The 26,002-nt window shown below is 41.7% G+C and overlaps 1 protein-coding gene and 1 long non-coding RNA gene across 7 annotated transcripts in view; one reads left to right on the top strand and one right to left on the bottom strand.

Moving 5' to 3' along the window:
• Positions 1-7,501, bottom strand: part of LOC134293218 (uncharacterized) — a 171,062-nt gene extending 163,561 nt beyond the window's left edge. The window contains exon 1 of the long non-coding RNA XR_010000238.1: positions 7,105-7,501. This is a non-coding gene — a long non-coding RNA (uncharacterized LOC134293218). The remainder of the gene's footprint in view (positions 1-7,104) is intronic.
• Positions 1-25,492, top strand: part of cuedc1 (CUE domain containing 1) — a 74,385-nt gene extending 48,893 nt beyond the window's left edge. For 5 of the 6 annotated variants that reach the window (XM_062960159.1, XM_062960158.1, XM_062960156.1 and 2 more), the window contains 9 exons: positions 4,194-4,321; positions 6,054-6,180; positions 6,506-6,689; positions 10,206-10,289; positions 14,901-14,990; positions 17,254-17,347; positions 17,741-17,799; positions 18,597-18,685; positions 21,479-25,492. In XM_062960159.1, coding sequence (XP_062816229.1) covers positions 4,194-4,321; positions 6,054-6,180; positions 6,506-6,689; positions 10,206-10,289; positions 14,901-14,990; positions 17,254-17,347; positions 17,741-17,799; positions 18,597-18,664 — 834 coding nt within the window. In that variant the 3' untranslated portion in view covers positions 18,665-18,685; positions 21,479-25,492. The remainder of the gene's footprint in view (positions 1-4,193; positions 4,322-6,053; positions 6,181-6,505; positions 6,690-10,205; positions 10,290-14,900; positions 14,991-17,253; positions 17,348-17,740; positions 17,800-18,596; positions 18,686-21,478) is intronic. The other variant, XM_062960160.1, reaches the window with a different exon arrangement.
• Positions 25,493-26,002: the final 510 nt, after the last annotated feature.

Genomic DNA, 26,002 nt, shown 5'->3' with positions numbered 1-26,002 from the left:
TATCCAATTGCTGCCAGTTAGAAGGCTAAGCTCCTCCAACTTGGTCTCCTAGCAACCCAATAAAAAATAATAATAAACACTAAAAAATAATTAAAAACACTAAAAAAATTAGTACAATAAAATACTATAATAACAGAAAATAACTAAAAATAATACAAGAAAATAATAAAATATAATAAATAAAAATATAACTTACAATAAAATTAATAAAAAATTGCAAATAACATCAAATAAAAATTACGCAACAATTTTTAACCAATACCACCACCACCTTGCCACAGCAACGCGTGGCCGGGCACAGCTAGTATATATATAAAAGGGTAGTAATGTTTCGGCCTAGGACAAATCAACAAAACTACACATCCCAGAAACACTAAACTTAGCAGCACAACCCCTCATCCATGCCTCTACATGCATACAACAAAAAGCTCCAGCTACTCCAGACTTTGAGACTGCAAAGCTATTCACTGCTATTCCACCTGGCCAACAAAGGATTCCCATCAGCCACAGCAACGCGTGGCCGGGCACAGCTAGTATATATATATATATATATATATATATATATATATATATATATATACAGTAGAGTCTCACTTATCCAACATAAACGGGCCAGCAGAACGTTGGATAAGCAAATATGTTGGATAATAAGGAGGGTTTAAGAAAAAGCCTATTAAACATCAAATTAGGTTATGATTTTACAAATTAAGCACCAAAACATCATGTTATACAACAAATTTGACAGAAAAAGTTGTTCGATACGCAGTAATGCTATGTAGTAATTACTTTATTTACGAATTTAGCACCAAAATATCATGATGTTTTGAAAACATTGACTACAAAAATGCATTGGATAATCCAGAACGTTGGATAAGTGAGACTCTACTGTGTATATGTTCTGACCATTTCTGCCTTAAAGTAAACAACGAAACTAAACACCCAAAACCCACGAAACTCTGCCATAAAAGACATGGTCATCCCCGCTGTGTTTAGACAACAAAAAAAAGAAGAAAAATAAAGTCTTAATTTTCCCATTGCTGCCAGTTACAAGGCTAAACTCTGCCCACTTGGTCTCCTAGCAGCCTACTCAGCCCAGGGGACAGGCACAGTTAGGCCTCAGGCCTCTTCCACACTGCCTATAAGGTACAGATTATCTGATTTTAACTGGATTATATGGCAGTGTAGACTCAAGGCTCTTCCACACAGCTATATTACCCATTTATAATCTTATATTATCTGCTTTGAACTGGATTATCTTGACTCCACACTGCCCTATAATCCACTTCAGTGTGCATTTTGTACAGCTGTATAGAAGGGGCCTCATATAATCCAGTTCTAAGCAGATAATATAAGATTATAAATATACAGTAGAGTCTCACTTATCCAACCTAAACACCCTGGCAGAATATTGGATAATATCATCCTCCGGGAAAGGAACAACTGCAAAGCGGTTTTGCATTCTGTGATGTTTGCCTTCTATTTATGGGTTTGAAAGCACTCTTGACAACATGGTAGCAGGGATCCCCCCCCCCCCCCCACACACACACACACACTATGGGGGCTGCAAGGCTCTAAATATGGCCGGCTCTGGCAGGAGTTGCAGAAGGCGTCCCATCTCGGGTGACTTAAGGGCAAGTTGTTGGTCGTCTGCCCAGCCTTGCATTTGGGAAGCGACTTTGGAAAACTAATTTTGTGGCCTGCTTGGAGCTGGGGGGAAAAATTGTGTTGGATGCGGGGAGGGTGGGGGCACTGTTGTTTCATACACACAGTTATTGAAAATATGCAAGCTGTATGCAAAATACCGTATATACTCGAGTATAAGCCGACCCGAATGCAAGCCGAGGCACCTAATTTTACCACAAAAACTGGGAAAACTTATTGACTCAAGTATAAGACGAGGTGTTGCGCCCCAAGGCAGCATGAGCACTGGAAACCAAACAGAGACCAATCTATATATATAAATGAGTGATGGCATCACGGCGACCAACAAAACAACAAAACTACAGGCCCCCCAACCTCAAAATTTGACAACACAACCCATCATCCACACCACTAGGTTGATACAACAAAAAGAAAAGAAAAATAAAGTCCTAATTAGAAGGAAAGGAATAATTGTTTTTATCCAATTGCTGCCAGTTAGAGGACTAATCTCTGCCCACTTGGTCTCCTAGCAACCAACTCAGCCCAGGGGACAGGCAGACTTAGGCTGCGGCCTCTTCCACAGATTATCTAATTTGCACTGGATTATATGGCAGTGTAGACTCAAGGCCCTTCCACACAGCTATATAACCCATTTATAATCTTATATTATCTGCATTGAACTGGATTATCTTGACTCCACACTGCCATATAATCCATTTCAGTGTGCATTTTACACAGCTGTGAAGAAGGCGTCACATACTTCACCACAGCAACGCGTGGCTGGGCACAGCTAGCAATCATTTAATATCTTTATTGAAACAATTATAAATTCAGGAAGGAATAAGTGGAAAGGATGAGTGAGCAATAGTCCTTTATGATATGGTATGAATTAGTCCAAAGAGTTGAAGAGAAAGGTCCAATATTATTGTCCAAAGTCCAGAAACCGAAACACGCTCAAAACTGTTGGGAAGTTCTTGAGCAGGGAAACAACAAGAAAGCAGGAGTGAATAACAAGGTCCAAAGTCACTAGGAAGTCTTTGATATCAAGGCAGGCAGAAGACGAAGCTAAAAGCAATCTGGATTCAGAAACAAGGCAAGGACGTGAATTTACTCCGGATTAAATCGGGAGTCGTGGCTCGGCTTGGCCGCCAGGAACAGGAGACTTGGCTTGGTGAAATCAGGGAACTGGAATCGGTGAAGTGTTCTCGGAAGTCACTACGTTGACACCACAAATTGTTCACAGAGTAAGACACTTTTATGGAACTTAGATCTAATCACAGCAAAGGGAAACCAACTCCCCAAAGGTTCCCAAGGGAATCTCCTATCCAGTATCCCCTCTAGATGCCAAACGTTGACTCCTTCGAAGCTCCTGTTTTTCTGATCTCTGGCGATGCAAAAACTCCCTTCTGTTAAAGGATACATTCCCTGGGGAACTCAGGACATCTAATTCTACCACGGGAGTCATGTTTTCAGTATCTCTCCCAATTAAGGAAGCATCGGAGCTATCCACAGCTGGGGTCTGTAATTGAAAGGAGTTCGGAGAACTGGGCAAAAGGTCAGAATAAGCTTCATCCTGGTCAAAGTTCATTTCTGAGTCAGGTTCAGAACCCAAAGGTGGTTGGGGTATAACACAAGGGTGGGAAATGCAGCAGCTAGTGGTAAATTTCAAAAATAAAATAGATATTGATAAAATTACCATATATACTCAAGTATAAACCGGGTTTTCCGGCCCTTTTTTAGGACTGAAAAAGCCTCCCTCGGCTTATATTCGGGTCGGTTTATACTCGAGTATATAGGGTATTATTTTTCTCTATTATGATTGTTAGTATTACATTTATTATTTTACGCTATTATTATTGTTACCATTACATTTATTTTACTCTATTTATTATTATTATTAATACATTTATTATTTCAATGATATTATTATTGTTATTATCCGGGCTGTGGCGCAGGCGGGAGAGCAAGCCAGTGCAATTAACTGCAATGAATCACTCTGACCAGGAGGTCATGAGTTCGAGCCCCGCTCGGAGCCTATGTTTGTCTTGTCTTTGTTCTATGTTAAAAGGCATTGAATGTTTGCCTATATGTGTAATGTGATCCGCCCTGAGTCCCCTTCGGGGTGAGAAGGGCGGAATATAAATGCTGTAAATAAATAAATAAATAAATTTATTATTTTACTCCATTTATTATTACATTTATTAGTTTATTGTATTTATTATTATTATTATTATTATTACATTTATTAGTTTACTGTATTTACATTTTTCTGACATTTCCTTATGGGTGACTTAATACCTCCCCTCTTGTAAGCGGTACATATTTATCTACTCACATTTGGCTTTCGAACTGTGAGGTAGGCAGAAGCTGGGCTAAAAGGCCAGGAGCTCACCCTGACCCGGGCTTCAAACTGTCAATCTTTCAATTGATAAGAATTACTGCAGCTGGTGTGTTAACCTGCTGTGCTAAAGCCTGGCCCTGGTTTCGGGCTTCTGCATGTATTTGTTGTTGTGTGACTTCAAGTCAACTTAGGACAAACTTCTGTGTCTCAGATTTTGGAACGGACTCTGGAACCCGACAGTTCAGATGAAGAGCCTCCTCCGGTTTACTCTCCCCCTTCCTATGACATGCACATCTTCGACAGGAAGTACCCGCAGGCCCCACCAACGCCGCCCCCCAGGTACGTTTGACGAGCTGGGCTTTGGAAATGTATTTTGTAGGCTTCTATTCCAACCCGGACATTGGATGTCGGAATTCCAGAGGAAGAGCATCTTCTAAGATATTTTAAATTTAAAAAATATTTTAGAGTAATAGTTGGGTTGCTGTTTTCCGGGCTGTCTGGGCATGTTCCAGAAGCATTCTCTCCTGACGTTTCGCACACATTTATGGCAGGCATCCTCAGAGGTTGTGAGGTCTGTTGGTGTAAAGAAGTGTGTTTTCATTTTGATTTATGGATGTCATGTTTAATTTCGTTTTAAAAGTCATGTTTAACTATGTTTATAAGGGTAAGTATTAGTTACTATTGCGTGGGGGATGGTAACCAGCTCAGCATTCTGAGGCAGGTTACCATAGTAACGAGGGCGGAGCCAACCGCCGTTTGGAGGAAAAGGAGGGAATGTTTTAAAAACAGTTTAGTCTGTGATTTTAGTCACAGGGAAGACACTGGTTCCAGGTTAGGGATACCAGGGAAACTCAGATCTCTAGTTGTGTCAAATTAAGCAAGTAAAGGAACTTGTTTAGGTTTATTTGTAGAGTTTGAGTAGTAAGGGGAAGCAATCCCAGTTGGATCCGAAGTGATCAGTTGATAGTTTTGCAACTAATATCTAAGTGCCTTTAAAGAAGTTACTGTAACCACTAAGCTCTGTGCCTGAAATAAACTTATTAATTTTCTTTCAACATCCAAGCCTCTGTCACTCATATTTTAAACTAAGTAACGCTACCATCTAAAGTGAATAAGAACAAGATAAAAAAAAAAAGAAATTCCCCTCTGCCTGAGATCACCACAACTGGTGGCAGCGCTATGTCGTGCCCACATTGCAAAGCAATCAGTGAAGTCATTTGGAAGATATCAACCCTACTTTCCTAGTTTCCAACAGACCTCCCAACCTCTGGGGATGCCTGCCATAGATGTGGGTAAAACATCAGGAGGGAATGTTTCTGGAACATGGCCACACAGCCAGGAAAACTCACAGCAACCCAGTGATTCCAGCCATGAAAGCCTTCAACAATACAGAGTAATAGTTGTGTAGTGCAGAAGTGTTATTTTATTGATTTTTGCCGTAAGTATAAGAAAATGTGAACACATCTCTGTTTCAATATATCTTGGCATTAAAAAGAAGACAATGTCGAAGAGATAAGCAAACACTATAAAGGTTCAAAACATAAAAAGAGATGTGTATATTAGAGCATCTTGCAAAGGCCACAGAAATAGTCAGGCCTCTCTGAGTATAGAGCTATCTTCCTTCTATGTAATAAGGATAAGCGAATACTATAAAGTTTCAAAACATAAGTTGCACTATGTAATTTAGAGTACCATATACATACAATATTACCTGAGAGTTAACAATAATGAAAATAATAAGTACAGTCAACTGTTATAATCCACAGTAGTATCTTCCAGACTGTAATGTTTAAAGGAAACTGTAATGATCAAGGCTTAAATGTGAACTAAAGTCAAAACATATCAAGTAGTCTCCACTATTTAAACATCAATTGGATTTGGCAACCAAAATAATATAAACACATTCAACCTTTGCAAAATAATATTGGTTAATAATAATAAAAAATACATTTTCTTCAGAACTACAGCAACAAAGACTGCTGTCTCTAGCAAATAGAGTCATTGAAGACAACCGGATTGTCAAGCTTTGTCTCAATGTTGATCTGCTTTTCCCATTTCTTTGACCATGCAGGATTGATATCCAGAGTTCAAGTGGGCCTCCAGCACAACGCCGGTACCGGAACTGGAACCCGCCGTTGTTAGGCAACCTTCCCGATGACTTCCTTCGCATCTTACCCCAACAGATGGACAAAGTGCAGGTGGGAATCAGAGTTTTATTTTGACCATTTGAGAAACAATGGTGTGAATAACCTTGTAAAGTTGACCGCTTTTCTCAGCAACGCTTCCGGGAGGATGTGGGAAACATTGCCTTCTCTTTTGGCATCTCCAGATGGTTCCAGGTTGACAACATGTGGCTAATGTTGCACTTCTTTTTCCCAATTTCAAACCATGGCTCATGAAGTTGGCTTGTGTGCTCAAACAATACCACTAGTGTATATACGCAACGTTCGTGTGTGAAATGACGGCTTCTGTTTGCCATGCCTAGTGCCCAGCTTTACCTTCATTCCCAAATGCCTTCTCCAGAGTTCCCAGGGTGGCCATCAAACCACCAAAAGCCCCGGAAGTCAGCGGAGCCAAGGCGCTTTGGACCAGGAGAGGAAATGGAAGCAGTATCTCGAAGACGAGCGGATTGCGCTCTTCCTCCAGAATGAGGAATTCATGAAGGAGCTTCAACGGAACCGGGATTTTCTCCTGGCCCTCGAAAGAGGTAATTTCAGAATCTTCCATTGTCCCTTTTCTTTGGGACCCCTATTAAGATTTCTGTAATAAGGGGACACTACAGTTGTGCCAGTTGGCATAATGGTCTCAGTGTTGGGCTATGACTCTGGGTTTGAATCCCTGCTTGGTCATCAAAAGTCACTGTAAAGAAGTGTGTTTTTATTTTGAGTTATAGATGTCATGTTTAATTTTGTTTTAAAAGTCATGTTTAACTATGTTTAAAAGGGTAAGTATTAGTTACCAGTGCGTGGGGGATGGTAGCCAGCTCAGCATTCTGAGGCAGGTTGCCATAGTAACGAGGGCGGAGCCAACCGCCGTTTGGAGGAAAAGGAGGGAATGTTTTAAAAACAGTTTAGTCTGTGATTTGAGTCACAGGGAAGACACTGGTTCCAGGTTAGGGAAACCAGGGAAGCTCAGATCTCTAGTTGTGTCATATTAAGCAAGTTAAGTGACTTGTTTGGGTTTATTTGTAGAGTCTGAGTGGTAAGGGGAAGCAATCCCAGTTAGATACAAAGTAATCAGTTGATAGCTTTGGTTGTAAGAAAAGAAAAAGGTTTAGACTGCTCAAGGAAAGGAGAAAGTATTTTGAAAGTGGATTCATCATAGGTTATATTTGCAACTGTTGAAGAAAGTGTAACTCTGAGAAGCAACATTGTAACCACTAAGCTCTGTGCCTGAATAAACTTTTTAGTGTTCTCCAACATCCAAGCCTCTGTCACATATATTCTAAACTAAGTTACGCTAACATCTAAAGTGAATAAGAAGAAGAAAGGGAAAAAAGATTCCCCTCTCCCTGAGATCTCCACAATTTGGTGGCAGCGGTGGGATTAAAAAGGAATCCCCCCTGCCTGAGTTCTTTACAGTCACATACTCTCAGCCTCAGTAAAACCTATGATACAGTCGCCATAAGCCAGAAACAATTTGAAGGCAGGCAACGAGGCAAGGTTCTATCTTAATACAGTGCAAATTGTAGTTTGAAGCCTATCTGGACCTACCTACTGGGAGCTTTACCAGGTCTTTAGTGTTGATGCCTCGCCAAACTACAGCTCCCAGGATATACTGTATATACTCAAGTATAAGCCTAGTTTTTCATTTTTTAAGACTGAAAAAGCCCCCCTTGGCTTATACTCGGGTGAGGGTCCTGGTTGGCTTATATTTGGGTCAGCTTATACTCAAGAATATTTATTTATAGAATCATAGAATAGTAGAGTTGGAAGAGACCTCATGGGCCATCCAGTCCAACCCCCTGCCAAGAAGCAGGAAATTGCATTCAAAGCACCCCCGACAGATGGCCATCCAGTCTCTGTTTAAAAGCCTCCAAAGAAGGAGAGTTCCACTGCTGAACAGCCCTCACTGTGAGGCAGTTCTTCCTGATGTTCAGGTTATATTTATTAATTTATTTAATACATTTATATCCCACCCTTCTCATCCTGAAGGGGACTCAGAGTGGCTTACAAATTAAATTTACATACAGTATTATATTATTAGCATAGCACAATACTGGCAATAAATTACCATATGGTACATTTATTATTTTTCTCTATTATTATTGGTATTATTACATTTATTGTGTTGTCGAAGGCTTTCATGGCTGGGATCACAGGATTGTTGTATGTCTTTCGGGCTGTGTGGCCATGTTCTCTGAGGATGTCTGCCATAGATGTGGGAGAAACGTCAGGAGAGAATACTTCTGGAACATGGCCACACAGCCAGAAAGACATACAACAACCCTATTACATTTATTATTTTTCTCTTATTATTGTTGCTACTATTACATTTATTTTACTCTATTTTTATTATTATTATTAATCTATTTATTATTTCACTCTGATATTATTATTATTGCATTTATTTACTTTATTTATTATTACTTGTATTATTTTCCTGTATTATTATTATTATTATTATTATTATTATTATTATTATTATTATTATTTTATTATGACACAGCAAACAAAATAGATATGCTGGATTTCGTATTAAAAAATCACAAGTCGAACACTTCCCAAGTGTCTAGGACTGTGTGATGTATTTTCGGATGATGCGCACAGATCCCAGCAGGGTGGCCTTTTGCAGTTGGCAGATCGTAATTTTTCAATGTCTATTGTTTCCAAATGCCGGCTGAGATCTTTTGGCACGGCACCCAGTGTGCCCATCACCACCGGGACCACCTGCACTGGTTTCTGCCAGAGTCTTTGAAGTTCAATCTTTATTATTATTATAATTACAGGTATTATTTTACTCTATTATTATTAAAAGGATACATAAGCACATTTACATTGAAGAAGATGAGAGTAATGATTTGATCAGAGTTGGACAGTCTTATCTTAAATTTGAGCTTTATGTAAATATTCAAAAATATTTAACCTACTGATGCCTCAATTAATGTAATTTTTGGTATCTATTTTTATTTCTGAAATTTACCACCATCTGCTTATACTGGAGTCAATGTTTTCCCAGGTTTTTTTGTGGTAAAATTAGGTGCCTCGGCTTATATTCGGGTCAGCTTATACTCGAGTATATAAGGTACCATAGCATTGAGCCGTGGCAGTTAAAAGTACAATAGAGTCTCACTTATCCAACACTCACTTATCCAATGTTCTGGATTATCTAACGCATTTTTGTGGTCAATGTTTTCAATATATCGTGATATTTTGGTGCTAAATTCGTAAATACAGTAATTACTACATAGCATTACTGCGTATTGAACTACTTTTTCTGTCAAATTTGTTGTATAACATGATGTTTTGGTGCTTAATTTGTAAAATCATAACTTAATTTGATGTTTAATAGGCTTTTCCTTAATGTCTCCTTATTATCCAACGTATTCGCTTATCCAACGTTCTGCCAGCCTGTTTATGTTGGATAAGTGAGACTCTACTGTAGTGTCAAACTACATTAACCCCACATTGTATACCTTAAGTGTTTTTATCACTGTTTTAACCCTGTTGTACCCAGCCTCGAGCTGCAAGAAGGGGTGGGTAATAAAGTGCTCTTGTTGCTGTTGTTGTTGTTGTTGTGAGGTCTGTTGGAAACTAGACAAGTGGGGTTTTTATATATCGGGAATAATGTCCAGGATGGGAGAAAGAACTCTTTATCTGTTGGAGACAAATCTCAGCGTTTGCAATTAGTCACTGTGATTAGCATTAGATGTACTTGCAGCTTCAAAGTCTGGCTGCTTCTTGCCTGGGGGAATCCTATGTTGGAACTTGGCCATACAGCCCAGAAGACTCACAGAAACCCAGAGGTTGCCAGAGACAGGGGAAATCAATAGGACATGTTAGTTAGCCCACAATTCATTTTTTCTCTCAAGGATCTATGACAGAAAACATAGTTTCCTGACCCGGTTAGATCATCGGGATGGTACTATTACTGTTTATTGTTTGTTTTTACTCCGGACTACTTTCCTCTAGGCCTTATTTCTTTTTGCTAGGAGCCGATGCTGATAAATTTCGGCTCATAAATTTCTCACGTTTGTATGTGTGTGTTCTTTGTTCCCGTCAAGATCGCTTGAGGTACGAGTCAAAGAAATCCAAGATGAACAGTGTGGCTGTCAGCAGTGATGTCTGTTTCTCCTCTGTAATATCTGGTAAGTCGTTTTTCTAACTCAGATGTTGGGAGTCCCTGCTGCTTGTCTTCCTAAGAGTCTGTGGAGATGTGGCAGAAGGGATCTTTTGATTAATTATTATATTATATATAATTATAACCACTGCCACCAGTTGTAGAGATCTCAGGCAGAGGGGAATTTCTTTTTCTGAGCTCTGAGGTCTGAGCTTCCCTGGTTTCCCTAACTTGGAACCAGTGTCTTCCCTGTGACTAAAATCACAGACTAACTGTTTTTTAAAACATTCCCTCCTTTTCCTTCAAACGGCGGTTGGCTCCACCCTCATTACTATGGCAACCTGCCTCAGAATGCTGAGCTGGTTACCATCCCCCTTGCAATAGTAACTAATACTTACCCTTATAAACATAGTTAAACATGACTTTTAAAACAAAATTAAACATGACATCTATAAATCAAAATAAAAACACACTTCTTTACAGGGTCATGCCGAACTTCCATGCCAGCAAAAATACAGATATAGAACATAGCCAATGACATAGCCATTCTTGTTGTTTTCCGTATTTGCTGGCATATGGCATGCATCACCTTGGCAGCATCATCTTCCAAGATTTTAAACAACTCAGCTGGGATCCCGTTGTCTCCTGCTGCCTTGTTAGCAATGCTTCTTAAGGCCCATTCAACCTCACTCCTCAGGATGTCTGGTTCTAATTCACTCACCACACCGTCAAAGCTATCCTTTACATTAGTATCCTTCCTATACAGATCTTCTGCATAGTCTCGCCACCTTCTCTTGATCTCTTCAGCTGGGATCCCATCATCTCCTGCTGCCTTGTTGTTAGCAATGCTTCTTAAGGCCCATTCAACCTCACTCCTCAGGATGTCTGGTTCTAATTCACTCACCACACCGTCAAAGCTATCCTCTACATTAGTATCCTTCCTATACAGATCTTCTGTATAGTCTCGCCACCTTCTCTTGGTCTCTTCAGCTGGGATCCCATCATCTCCTGCTGCCTTGTTGTTAGCAATGCTTCTTAAGGCCCATTCAACCTCACTTTTCAGAATGTCTGGTTCTAATTCACTCACCACACCGTCAAAGCTATCCTCTATATTATTATCCTTCCTATACAGATCTTCTGTATAGTCTCGCCACCTTTTCTTGATCTTTTCAACTTCTGTTAGGTCCTTGCCATCTTTGTTTTTGGTCGTGCCCATTTTTGCCTGAAATTTACCTCTATGTTTCTATGGTATAAAAGCTAAAATGGAGCTGCTCTTTCCTCCCTAGCGGAGGCCGAATTGCAAGCGGCCGCAGATGCAAACTCCTCTTTCCCTTTTAGCCTTTGAACGAAGGGGATATTGCCTTCCTGGCGGAATGAGCCCATAATCCTGCTTAACCTTTGCTGCTGAGCCGAGCAGCAGCCTCAGAAGAGGGAATTAGAGTCGCTCTCGTTTGATATCCCGACATTAAAACCGCAGAAGGGGCCGGGCCTGATGTCAGAGCGGCGAGGCTTCCTCGGGAGAGCCGCAGGGACTAAACATGGAGAGTCTTTGAAACACCTTTCGTGGGCGGCCTAAGAGGCTCTTCCACATTTAGATTATTACTAGCTTGGGAACCCGGCAATGCCCGGGTTATTTGATAAAGACATTATTTGTCTCTGATTGTTAGGTATTCTCAGTTTGCAATGGGTGAACTACAATTCCCAGAATCGTGATTCAATCCTCCCCAAACCCTGCCAGTATTCAAAGTTTAAAAAGAGATGTGACATGTAAAGGCCACAGAAATAGTCAGGCCTCTCTGAGTATAGAGCTATCTTCTTTCTATGTGAAAAAGATAAGCAAATACTGTAAACTACAGTTTCCTTTAAACATTACAGTCTGGAAGATACTACTGTGAATTACAACAGTTGACTGTACTTATTATTTTCACTAGCTGTGCCCGGCCACGCGTTGCTGTGGCAAAGTGGTGGTGGTATTGGTTAAAAATTGTTGTGTAATTTTTATTTGATTTTATTTGCATTTTTTAATTAATTTTATTGTAAGTTATATTTTTATTTATTATATTTTATTATTTTCTTGTATTATTTTTAGTTATTTTCTGTTATTATAGTATTTTATTGTATTAATTTTTTTAGTGTTTTTTATTATTTTTTATTGGGTTGCTAGGAGACCAAGTTGGAGGAGCTTAGCCTTCTAACTGGCAGCAATTGGATAAAAGCAATTATTCCTCTCTCTCTAATTAGGACTTTATTTTTCTTTTCTTTTTGTTGTATCAACCTAGAGGCGTGGATGATGGGTTGTGTTGTCAAATTTCGAGGTTGGAGGGCCTGTAGTTTTGTTGTTTTGTGGGTCGCCATGATGCCATCACTCTTTTATATATATAGATTATTGTTGTTAACTCTCAGGTTATAATGTTTGTACATGATGCTCTAAATTACATAGCACATTTTATGTTTTGAACCTTTAGAGTGTTTGCTTATCTTTTTCACATAGAAAGAAGGCAGCTCTATACTCAGAGAGGCCTGACTATTTCTGTGGCCTTTACATGTCACATCTCTTTTTATGTTTGGAACCTTTAGAGTGTTTGCTTATCTGAACTACTACAACTCCCAGATTCCAGGGGAAATTGTCCCGAAACATCTGTCGGTATCCACAGCAGGCTATGTTGAGTCTGTGTGCCAAGTTTGATCCAGATTCATCGTTGGCTGGGTTCAGTGGTCTTTGGATGCAGGTGAACTACAGTTCCCAAATCAAGGTCCATTGCCACAAACCCCTGTAGTATGTTCAGTTGGTCATGAGGCTTCTCTGTGCAAAGTTTGGTCCCGGTCCATTGTTGGTGGGAGCCACTGTTTCTCTGGTTGCAGGTGAACTATAACTTCCTTTCGCCCAAACTTGTCCAATATGCTCTTTTGGTTATGGGGACCCTGTCTGCGAAGTTTGGTTCTGGTCCATCATCAGAGGGGTTCGGAGTGCTCATTCATTGCAGGTGAACTATAAATCCCAGTACCTTCTACTCCCAAATGTCCAGGCAAATTCCCCTCAAAATTCACCAGTATTCAAATCTGGGCATATCTGGTATGCATGGCAAGTTTGGTCCAGACCCATCATTGTTTGGGTTCATAGTGTTCTGGGTGTAGGTGAACTACAACTTCTCTACATTCCCCAGTAGGAGTCACAGTGCTTTGTTAGGACTGTGGGATGTAATGTTATTATTATTATTTTATTATGACACAGCAAACAAGATAGATATGCTGGATTTCATTTCACAAAATCACAAGTCGAACACTTCCCAAGTGTCTAGGACTGTGTGATGTATTTTTGGATGATGTGTGCAGATCCCAGTCGGGTGGCCTTTTGCAGTTGGCAGATTGTGATTTTGTCAATGTCTGTTGTTTCCAAATGCTGGCTGAGATCTTTTGGCACGGCACCCAATGTGCCCATCACCACCGGGACCACCTGCACTGGTTTCTGCCAGAGTCTTTGAAGTTCAATCTTGAGGTCCTGATAGCGGCTGAGTTTTTCCTGTTGTTTTTCGTCAATGCGACTGTCACCTGGGATGGCAACATCAATGATCCAAACCTTTTTCTTTTCCACAACTGTGATGTCTGGTGTGTTGTGTTCCAGAACTTTGTCAGTCTGGATTTGGAAGTCCCACAGTATCTTTGCGTGTTCATTTTCCAATACTTTTGCAGGTTTGTGATCCCACCAGTTCTTTGCTGCTGGGAGCTGGTACTTGAGGCATAAGTTCCAATGAGTCATTTAGGCCACATAGTTGTGCCTCTGTTTGTAGTCTGTCTGTGCAATTTTCTTACAGCAGCTGAGGATATGATCAATGGTTTTGTCGGTTTCCTTGCAGAGTCTGCATTTTGGGTCATCAGCTGATTTTTCGATCTTGGCCTGAATGGCCTTTGTCCTGATGTCTTGCTCCTGGGCTGCAAGGATCAGGCCTTCTGTCTCCTTCTTCAGGGTCCCATTCGTGAGCCAGAGCCAGGTCTTCTCCTTATCAGCTTTTCCTTCAATTTTGTCAAGAAACTTTCCATGCAATGTTTTGTTGTGCCAGCTGTCAGCTCTAGTTTGTAGTGCGGTTTTCTTGTACTGGTTTTTTGTCTGCTGTGCTTTGAGGAGTTTCTGATTTTTCTGATTATTATTATTATTATTATTATTATTATTATTATTATTACGAGAGATATATGCTGGATTTCGTATTTCAAAATCACAAGTCAAACACTTCCCAAGTGTTTAGGACTGTGTAATGTATTATTATTATTATTTTGTTATGCTTATTGGCAGAAGCTGGGGCTAACAACGGGAGCTCACCTCATCTAGTGGATTCAAACCTCAAACCTTCCGGTCAGCACGTTTTGCAGCTTAGTGGTATAACTGCAGCCTTAGTCGGCATAAACAACGGTGGGGGATAATGTTCAATTCACATTGTATTTGTTTATTAACCATAGGTCATAATACCTGTTCAGTTTTAAGCCGGTAGTCTTCAGGCCCTGATGGATATTTCAGTAAATTATACTATGGGGAGATTTATAACCGAAGTGACGGTCCCCTTGTAAAACTGTATCATTGGTGAAGGATAATGGGAATTGCAGTCCAAACGTATCTAAAGAGCCCGGACATGTTTTGCTTTTCCAGACGATGTCGTTCGCTCCTTAACCGGCGTCTCCAGTGGTGCTGTCTCCGAAGATGCCTTATTCAGGGACAAATTGAAACACATGGGAAAATGTGAGTTGTGGTTGATGGGATCTTCCTCTTGGGCTGTGGTGGGCTTAGGATTTTACCAGTTTATTTTGTTGTTATGGTGTCATAGCATATTATTATGCTTTAGCCTGTTTTATTCTATTTATTTTGTTCTGTGGATATTGTTTACTTATGTTTTTAACTCTGTTCATGTTTTGCTTTGGGCCTGGCCCTATGTGAGCTGCCCCGAGTCCCTTCGGGGAGATGGTGGCGGGATAGAAAAAGAAAGTTATTACTATTATTATTAATAATAATAATAATATTATTATTTTTAGTGACACAAAGACATAGTATGGCACAGCAAATGAGATCTATATGCTGGATTTCGTATAACAAAATCACAAGTCGAACACTTCCCAAGTGTTTAGGACTGCGTGATGTAATATTATTATTATTGTTACGAGAGATTTATGCTGGATTTTGTATCTCAAAATCACAAGTCAAACACTTCACAAGTGTTTAGGACTGTGTGATGTATTATTATTATTATTATTATTATTATTATTATTATTATTACAAGAGATATATGCTGGATTTCGTATCACAAAATCACAAGTCGAACACTTCCTGTTTAGGACTGTGTGATGTATTATTATTATTATTATTAATAATAATAGTAATAATAATAATAATAATAATAATATTATATTAGTGACACAAAGACATAGTATGGCACAGCAAATGAGATCTATATGCTGGATTTCGTATCACAAAATCACAAGTCGAACACTTCCCAAGTGTTTAGGACTGCATGATGTAATATTATTATTATTATTATTATTATTATTATTATTATTACGAGAGATTTATGCTGGATTTTGTATCTCAAAATCACAAGTCGAACACTTCCCAAGTGTTTAGGACTGCGTGATGTAATATTATTATTATTATTATTATTATTATTATTATTATTATTATTATTACGAGAGATATATGCTGGATTCCGCATCTTAAAATCACAAGTCGAACACTTCCCAAGTGTTTAGGACTGCGTGATGTATTATTATTATTATTATTATTATTATTATTATTAGAGATATATGCTGGATTTCGTATCACAAAATCACGTCGAACACATCCTAAGTGTTTAGGACTGTGTGATGTATTATTATTATTATTATTATTATTATTATTATTATTATTATTATTACGAGAGATATATGCTGGATTTTGTATCTCAAAATCACAAGTTGAACACTTCCCAAGTGTTCAGGACTGCGTGATGTAATATTATTATTATTATTATTATTATTATTATTACAAGAGATTTATGCTGGATTTTGTATCTCAAAATCACAAGTCGAACACTTCCCAAGTGTTTAGGACTGCGTGATATATTATTATTATTATTATTATTATTATTATTATTATTATTATTATTATTATTATTATTACAAGAGATTTATGCTGGATTTTGTATCTCAAAATCACAAGTCAAACACTTCCCAAGTGTTTAGGACTATGTGATGTATTATTATTATTATTATTATTTTATTGTATGACACAGCAAACAAGATAGATATGCTGGATTTCGTATCACAAAATCACAAGTCGAACCCTTCCCAAGTGTCTAGGACTGTCTAATGTATTTTCGGATGATGCGCGCAGATCCCAGTCGGGTGGCCTTTTGTAGTTGGCAGATCGTGATTTTGTGAATGTCCATTGTTTCCAAATGCCGGCTGAGATCTTTTGGCACGGCACCCGGTGTGCCGATCACCACCGGGACCACCTGCACTGGTTTCTGCCACAGTCTTTGAAGTTCAATCTTGAGGTCCTGATAGCGGTTGAATTTTTCCTGTTGTTTTTCGTCAATGCGACTGTCGCCTGGGATGGCGACATCAATGATCCAAACCTTTTTCTTTTCCACAACTGTGATGTCTGGTGTGTTGTGTTCCAGAACTTTGTCAGTCTGGATTTGGAAGTCCCACAGTATCTTTGCATGTTCATTTTCCAATACTTTTGCAGGTTTGTGATCCCACCAGTTCTTTGCTGCTGGGAGGTGGTACTTGAGGCATAAGTTCCAATGAATCATTTGGGCCACATAGTTGTGCCTCTGTTTTTAGTCTGTCTGTGCAATTTTCTTACAGCAGCTGAGGATATGATCAATGGTTTTGTCAGTTTCCTTGCACAGTATTATTATTATTATTATTATTATTATTATTATTATTATTATTATTATTATTATTATCTTTTCCTTAAAATGCCCCCATTCTTTCCTTTCAAATGCCTGCCCTTTTATTTCTTTCAGCGACACGCAAGAAACTCTTTGAGCTTGCCAGAGCTTTCTCAGAGAAGACCAAGATGAGGAAGTCGAAAAGAAAACAGCTGTTAAAGCATCAGGTGTATCCTTCTATATCACCGTACCGGTTTCCTAAAGTTTAGCACTCTCCCGAATGGCTGGATCACATTGTGATGCATTTGGTCGCTCAGAAGACTTGGAAAATGTAATAAGGGATAGATTTCCTTTCCTTACTGCTTCCTCACTTTAATCTAGATTGAGATCTCCTGCTGGATTGCAGGTTGGCAGCAGACCTGCTCAGGTTTCATGCTCCCAGCAATATTAGTTACATTAAAACCACAACAAAAGGCCTTTTCTCTTTCTTCCTGAAATAGAGCTCATGAAGATTTGGGGGGATCGGCAGATGTTAGCCTTCTTGCTTCACATTTTTATGCTTCCAGAGCTCAGCTGAAACATCCCATCTCTTCCTTTTTCTTCTCCTTAACCCTATGCCCAGGATGGGGACAGCCGCTTCCACGGCTAATCTGCTTGATGATGTTGAAGGACATTCGTGTGGTAAGATGGCCACCAGAGTCGAACCCAGCTACTATTTTACCTTTGTCTTAACTTCCCACAACATGCCAAATGTATGTCAATCATCTTGAATTGCCATACATCTTGACCAGCAGGGGCGGCCAGGACTGGGATGGGCGGAGTTACGAGCTCTGAGGCAGGGCTGAGCTTCTATCCCTGTCCTGAGTTGCCTGCCAGGACACAGGGGGCGGGGCTAGAGGAGGGGGCGGGGCCTCTTCCCAAGTGCCTGACGGGGCTGAACCTCTAACCGTGATCTAACAAGCACCTCAGGAGAGGTATATAGAGGCTCAGCCCTATCTCATGCTCTTGGGAAGAGGCCCCGCCCCCACCCCAGCCCCGCCCTTCAGTCCAAAAAGGCCTCTCAGGAGAGGTATAGAGGCTCAGCCCTGTCTCACGTTCTTGGGAAGAGGCCCCGCCCCAGCCCCGCCCTTTAGTCTGAAAAGGCCTCTCAGGAGAGGTATAGAGGCTCAGCCCTGTCTCAGGCTCTTGGGAAGAGGCCCTGCCCCAGCCCCACCCTTCAGTCCAAAAAGGCCTCTCAGGAGAGGTATAGAGGCTCAGCCCTGTCTCGTGCTCTTGGAAGGAGGCCCCGCCCCCTTCCCTAGCTCCGCCCTTTGTGTTCTAACAGATGCCTCAGGGGCTCAGCCCTGTCTCCGGCACTGGGGAAGAGGCCCCCGTCTCTCCCTGGCCCCAACCTCCAGTCAGTCATTCAGTCAGAGCCCCACGATGCCAGCCCCACACAGACGGGCGTCACTATTCCTGTTTCTGTCTCTGCTTTTCAGATGAAGACCACCAAGCCAGAAGACAACCACTGCCAGTTGAGGAAGAAACATCGAAAGAAGTGCAGTGAGGGCACGATGGGTCATGTGAGGTTCGGACCTTCCCATTTGGCTCTTTCCATTTGAGTTGTCAAGTCACGTCCAGGAAAATATATATATTTTTCCTGGTGCTGGGAGGAGTTGGACTCCACTGGGATCAGGAAGAGGATGAAGTTGGGTGCCACGCTGATCATAAGTGTTGCCCCAACGGTGTAGGCCCACAACCATATTGTCTCCAGCTTCTCTCTCCTGAGAGGGGACCTCTTATTGTCCAGGAAGGCCCGGTCCTGGCTGGGACCCCCAATGTGGTCCTCGTGTGAATGAATGTCCATGAAGGTGGCTGTGGGCCCCCACCTACATATGGTCGTGGCTGTGCCCATGACGGGGGCCCTTGTGCAAGTGGCTATGGTGGAAGTCCTCATGGGCTGGAAGTCCTCGTGGGCATCACGATGGTGGTGGTGCTCTTTGGGATCACACCAGAGGTGCTCATGCATGTGCCCGTGGTGAAGGCCTTCATGACTGGCTGTGGTGGAAGTCCTCGTGGGCATCATGATGGGGGTGATGGTGGTGGTGCTCTTTGGGATCACACCAGAGGTGCTCATGCATGTGGCCATGGCCCTCATGACTGTGCCCGTGGTGAAGGCCTTCATGACTGGCTGTGGTGGAAGTCCTCATGGGCATCATGATGGTGGTGGTGCTCTTTGGGATCGCACCAGAGGTGCTCATGCATGTGGCCATGGCCCTCATGACTGTGGCCGTGGTGGAGGCCTTCATGACTTGCCGTGATGCAAGTCCTCATGTGCATGGCCATGGAAGCCTTCTTACTGTGTAGATGACACCACCAGCAGCAGTAACATGGAACAGGCCATCAGGATGGTCACCATGTTCCCGGACTGCTGGCAATCCACCATCTTGACCAGGGATCCCCAAACTAAGGCCCGTGGGCCGGATGCAGTCCTCCAAGGTCACCTGGCCCCTGTCCTAAACTTTAGACTTAGGTTGTCAACCTGATCTTTGGAGGTCTCTTTGCGTACTTATAGCCTTATGGGATCGTCTAAATGGTCTTTGAAGGTTTCTGCTTAGTTATGGCCTTATGAGACCATCTAGATGGCTTTTAGAGGTCTCTTTCCTTACCTATGGTCATATGAGACCATCTAGATGGCCTTAGAGGGGCCCCTTTCCTTACCTATGGTCTTATGAAACCATCTAGATGGTCTTTGAGGGTCCCTTTCCTTATCTATGGTCTTCTGGTGGCCTTATGAGATCATCTAGATGGCTTTTGAGGGTCTCTTTCCTTACCGATGGTCTTATGAGATTGTCTAGATGGTCTTTGAAGGTCTCTTCGCTTCGCTACGGCCTTATGAGAACATCTAGATGGCTTTTGGAGGTCACTTTTCTTACCTATGGTCCTATGACACAGTCTAGATGGCCTTTGAGGATCCCTTTCCTTACCTATGGTCTTATGAAACCATCTAGATGGTCTTTGAGGGTCCCTTTCCTTATTTATGGTCTTCTGATGGCCTTATGAGATCATCTAGATGGCTTTTGAGGGTCACTTTCCTTGCCGATGGTCTTATGAGATCATCTAGATGGTCTTTGAGGTCTTTTTCCTTATCTATGGTCTTCTGATGGCCTTATGAGATCATCTAGATGGCTTTTGAGGGTCCCTTTCCTTACCTGTGGTCTTATGAAACCATCTAGATGGTCTTTGAGGGTCCCTTTCCTTATCTATGGTCTTCTGATGACCTTATGAGATCATCTAGATGGCTTTTGAGGGTCCCTTTCCTTGCCGATGGTGTTATGAGACCATCTAGATGGTCTTTGGAGGTCTCTTTGCTTACCTATGGTCATGAGATCGTCTAGATCAGGGGTCCCCAAACTAAGGCCCTCCATGGTCATTGACCCAGTGTCTGTCCTAAACTTTAGACTTAGGGTTGACCTAAGTCTGAAATGACTTGAAGGCACACATAACAACAACAATCCTAATTTTGGACTATTTCATCATAGTCCGGCCCCTCAATAGTCTGAGGGACTGTGAATCGGTCCTCCGCTTAAAAAGTTTGGGGACCCCTGATCTTGACCATTGCCTCTGGAGGAAAGAGGAAGAGCCTTAAGGGCCTTGGAAGGGAATCTCAGAACTCAGAACCTCAGAACTGAGGCTTCGAGTTAGGCGGAGGACGGGCCAGAGTGTCCTTTGGGGTCCTTCTCCACAGAACCTTAACTCCACTCGCTCTCTCAAGTAATATTTTAGTTTATTTACTTATTTATTTATTTACAGTATTTATATTCCGCCCTTCTCACCCCGAAGGGGACTCAGGGCGGATTACAATGAACACATATATGGCAAACATTCAATGCCAACAGACAAACAACATACATTAGACAGACTCAGAGGCATTTTTAACATTTTTCCAGCTTCACGATTCCGGCCACATGGGGAGCTGTTGCTTCACCGTCCAGTAGTGGCTGTACTTCCTCATTTCTTTCCTCGTGTTTTGCTGGCAGTTTTATGGTGTTGTAAATTAGCCTCCTGCATAAAGCGTCCCTAAATTTCCCTAATTGACAGGTGCAACTGTCTTTCGGGGCTGCATAGGTCAACAGCAAGCCGGGGCTATTAATGGTCGGAGACTTAACCCGACCCGGGCTTCGAACTCATGACCTCTCGGTCAGTAGTGATTTATAGCAGCTGGTTACTAGCCAGCTGTGCCACAGCCCGGCCCCCAAAACAGTAGTTAAAACAGTATGCATCAAAAGGCATTGGTGTCATGGGTCCATCAAAAAGTGACATTAAACAGCATTCAGTAAAAACTTAATCTTACTGTGCCCTTTCTCCCGCATTCTTCTAGATCCTAAGCTGGCAGCTGAAAAGGAAGATAAGCCAAGTCAGCGGCAAATTGCAAAGGCGTCTGAGGCAAAAAAAAGGTGTTTCTCAGGCTGAGGCTGCCTTCCAGCCCTGGAGTTGTCGAAGTATCCGCTTTGTATAAGGCACACAAAAACGAATTCTGGCTTGTGGGTTTCTTTTCCCCTTTCTTCTTCCTCGGTATGAAGAATCCAGCCGAAAAGGGGGTTGGGAGCAGACATGACGTTGCCATCTGAGCTGGGTTTCCTTTTTCTTTTTTTTCCTATGTTTCTTTTTTGCCGTTGGAGGATGGATTTTAAACTCCGACCGATACGTTGAGGCCCGTGCTTTCTTTGTCGGGATGTATACGTGAAAAAGAACAAGGATGTTTAACTGTCCCAAACCACCTCTTCTCTTTTGCTAACAGATGTACAGGCCCTGGGTCAAGGTACAGGACGACCGCAACGTTTTGTTTGTAGGGTTGATAATGTTTTTATAATTTTTATGATGACTGTATGACTCTTGCTGCTCATAGAAAAAAAGAAGCCCAAATCAAGATCACACCTAGCTGTCTCTTGTTTCGAAATAATATAAGCTCTCTACCATTTTGTGGGGTGAAGGTTATATTATTTTCGTTCAACCCCACCCATTGCTTTGCTGTGAGTGCTTTCCTAATGTCACGTTCCTTGTATTGCTAAAAAGACAAGAGGTGGTGTATAATAGAGGGTCATATTCTCAATATAGTCCCATTTGTGGTTTTGTGAATCGAGGCGCCTTGTGGCAGAATGGCCGCGAGAGCCTCGGCGATGTCCCATGCTGTGTTGAAAGGCTGGTATCATACCCTCCAACGGGGCTCATCTGGGATATTAACCCTCTGCCTTCCCACTGTTTCAATGTCCCGGTTTCTCTTGCCTTCTCCCATTTCCCCCCTTTCTCATCAGCCTAGTTCATTTGCTGCAGACGTAAGTAGGGTATACACTGTAGGCCTCTTCTGCGTGGTACCAAAATTTCCAAATGTTAACCTAGTTGTATGTGATGGAATCGTATGTGAAAGAAACACTTGCATGAGAGTCCTGTGAGGGAATTAGGGGCGGGTGGGCATTGGGTTGGCTTGGATTGGAATGACCTGCATGCGGTTTGTGTTAGAGATCGGATACCCCCCCCCCCCCAAACCGGTAATCACAGTGGTTTTTGTTCAACAATGGTTGGAACATTGAACTATGGGAAGCTGAAATGTTCTATCAGAGGCACAGGCACCTTGGTAGCTGGGGCCAGAGCTGCCACTCTGGCTTGCAAGGCTTGCAGCTGTTGTTCCAGTTGCTGAAGATTGGCCATGGAGACTGGTATCAGCAAGGATTTATTTGGGGGTCAGTGCAAACTGTCGCACCTCAGGCTAAGTTCACCTTGCTATAGATACCCAGTCAAACACACAGGTAGTCTTTTGAAGTTTTTATTAAGCAAAGCAGAATATAAATCAAGCAATCAAAAGGTAGTTCAAAGTTGTAGTGATAGAGTCAATAGGTCCAAGAGATTCACAAAGTACATAAATGTCTATTAATCCAAAAGGGCTAGTTCCATAGGTTCAAAGAGCATAGCAGGAACAATAATCCATAAGGCAAAGAATTAGTCCATAGAGTCCAAAGCACAAGATCCAAGAATCCAAGATAATCCACAAGGTGAAGAATTAGTCCATAAAGTCCAAGAACAAGGTCCAAGAACGCTGGCTAGGTAGAACTGCCACACAGATGAAGCGATGAAATTGCACTGACAAAGAATAGTCTGTGAAAGCATGCTTTAATAACAACTTAGGAATGCATTCCTCTTCCCACAGCTAGATTCACGTTTGCGCGCCAAACGCTCACTTCTACGGACCTGGGAACCCATCCAAGACAAACGGTCCTCTCTAGATAACTCCTCGTTATCTTGCACCTGGTCAGAAGCTAAACCGTCATCCTCATTATTTTCCAAGGTTGAAGTCTCTCCCTCAATATTTCTCATGTCAGCTTGACCGTTATCTGTTTCTCCTGGAATCAGCAGCTCATCCTGCAACTGCATGTCTGAGCTAACTTCTGCCTCAGACTGCTGATCTTGAATCCCAAATCCAGAATCCCCAGAATCCCCTCCATCTTCATCTAGAATCTGGCCAGCCTGTGGCTGGGATGCAACAGTATGATGGCCTTCCAAGTGTAGCATCTTGGCAGTGGATACATAAGTGACTGTGGAGCTCCATTCTTGACCCGCATGTTCTTCCACAGCGAGGACCCAGTCAGGGTTGGCTTCCTCTTGGCACGTTTCTCCCTTTCGCCCTCTTCAAATTCCACAGCACAGCTGGTCACAGCTGACCTCCAGTTAGAGCACTCAAGGGCTTCCCAGTTCTCTCTGTGTGTCTATGCCAGTTTTTAAGGTTTGCTTTAAGCCCATCTTTCAATCTCTCTTCCTGTGTACCAACATTCTGTTTTCTGTTCTTGAGTTCTCTGCTTTGGGAGATGGTATTCGAGCATCCGGACAATGTGGCTCATCCAGCGGGGTTGATGGCGCAGGAGCATCGCTCCAGTGCTGGTGGTCTTTGCTTCTTCCAGCACGCTGACATTTGTCCACCTTTCTTCCCAAGAGATTTTCAGGATTTTTTAGAGGCAACACTGATGGAATAGTTCCGGGAGTTGAGTGTGACGTTTGAAGATAGTCCAGGTTTTGCAGGCGTAGAACAGGGTTAGGAAAACAATAGCTTTATAAACAAGCACCTTGGTATCCCTGCGGATGTCTCGATCCTCAAACACTTCATTTGGGAAAATGCTGCACTCGCAGAGCTCAGGCGGTGTTGTATTTCAGTGTCAATGTTGACTTTTGTGGAGCGGAAATGGTCAACAATTCCTAACATTACTCCATTAATTTGTATCTCTGGCATTGCAGATGGTTTGGCTGGTGACTACTGGTAGAGCACTTTGGTTTTCTCGGTGTTTAATGATAGGCCGAGCTTCTTGTATGCTTCTGCAAATGTATTGAGAGTGGCTTGTAGATCTTCTTCTGAATGTGCACAGACTATGTTATCAACGGCATATTGGAGTTCTATAACATCCTCAAACACTCTCTGCTTCATTCGGGAAAATGCTGCACTCGCAGAGCTCAGGCGGTGCTGTACTTCAGTGTCAATGTTGACTTTTGTGGAGAGGTGGCTGCCAAGGGAGCAGAAATGGTCTACATTTTCTAATGTTGTATTTCTGGCATTTCAAAGGGATTGGCTAGTGACTGATGGTTTTCTCGATGTTCAATGAGAGGCCGAGCTTCCCGTATTCTTCTGCAAAGGTGTTTAGAATGGTTTGTTAGTCTTCTTCTGAATGTGCACAGACGACGTTATCATCGGCATATTGGAGTTCTATAACAGATGTTGTCGTGACCTTGGTTTTGGCTTTCAGTTAAAGTCACATAGCTGTCTGATGATTTCCCCTCAACAGCTTCCCATCAACAAGATGAGTAACCACTCAGGTGGAAATCTTTTTAAAGTATGGCACATTTATAGTTATCCCCGCCCCCCCAAAAAAGTCAGTTTTGAATCCCAGTCTAATGTTGCTTGGCCACACATATCCTAGAGTTTTTCTATGACATGTTGGAGGGTATGAAACCAGCAACACTTACTTAGAGATCAGTCAAGAATAGGACGGGAGGAGGAGAAAAATAAAAACCTTTCAGCTGGGTTCGTCGCCTATCAGACATGCAGACTGAACCTGCCCAGGTGGAGATATTCCTTCTTTCCAGTCTATTTCGATTCTTTGCATTTTAAAGGCCTCAAACCCACGTGGTTTCTTCAATCGAACAATGTACAATCCTCAATAATGTTCACATTGGGGAAAAAGTGGTGTGTTTTTTTAAATAAGGAGACGAACCAACAAAAAAAAGGAGTCGAACTAACTCCTGTGACGTTTGTGAGTGTTGCTATTTTAGAATTTATTTCCATACATACATTTTTCCCTTAAAGATGTTTAATAGTGATTCATATAATAAAATTCCCGTTGTACTCTCTTAATGGTTTTGTGTTTGTCGTGTTAACCGTGGTGAGTCTGCCAATTGAATTTGGGTGTTTTGGAAAAGGCCAGCGTGGGTTTTACAGCAGGATGCATGTTGAATGCTGGATAAATCAACTGCAGTCGGAACACACAAGAAGCGTTTTGAATCTCGCGGACCTTGGAAAGTGATTTTACGAAAGGTAGTCATACTCTCCATTTTAAAAATCGATGGAAAAGGATGATAGCAGAGAATTAATCAAGACTTTTGCAAACTAAATCGAGCCATGCGGTCTTCATAAACTGAAAAAAAAGACAATGTAGATATTAGACATGTCCAAAAAATTGTTTTGAATCGTATATCGGAATTATTTCGGATTGTTCTCGCTTTTTGATACGCATTCCGAGACATTGTCTCACAGCGCAACCAGCAATGTAATTCGAACCATTGTTGGCCCATTCTCTAATTGTCTCTTAATGTTTCGTTAATTTTTCCCCCCCAAAAATTTTTTTAAAATATATTTTTAAAAATA

Source organism: Anolis carolinensis, unplaced genomic scaffold (assembly GCF_035594765.1).
Source record: "Anolis carolinensis isolate JA03-04 unplaced genomic scaffold, rAnoCar3.1.pri scaffold_7, whole genome shotgun sequence".
Lineage (NCBI taxonomy): Eukaryota > Metazoa > Chordata > Lepidosauria > Squamata > Dactyloidae > Anolis > Anolis carolinensis.
Note: the sequence above shows the minus strand (reverse complement) of the source record. Positions and strands in the feature narration are given on the sequence as shown.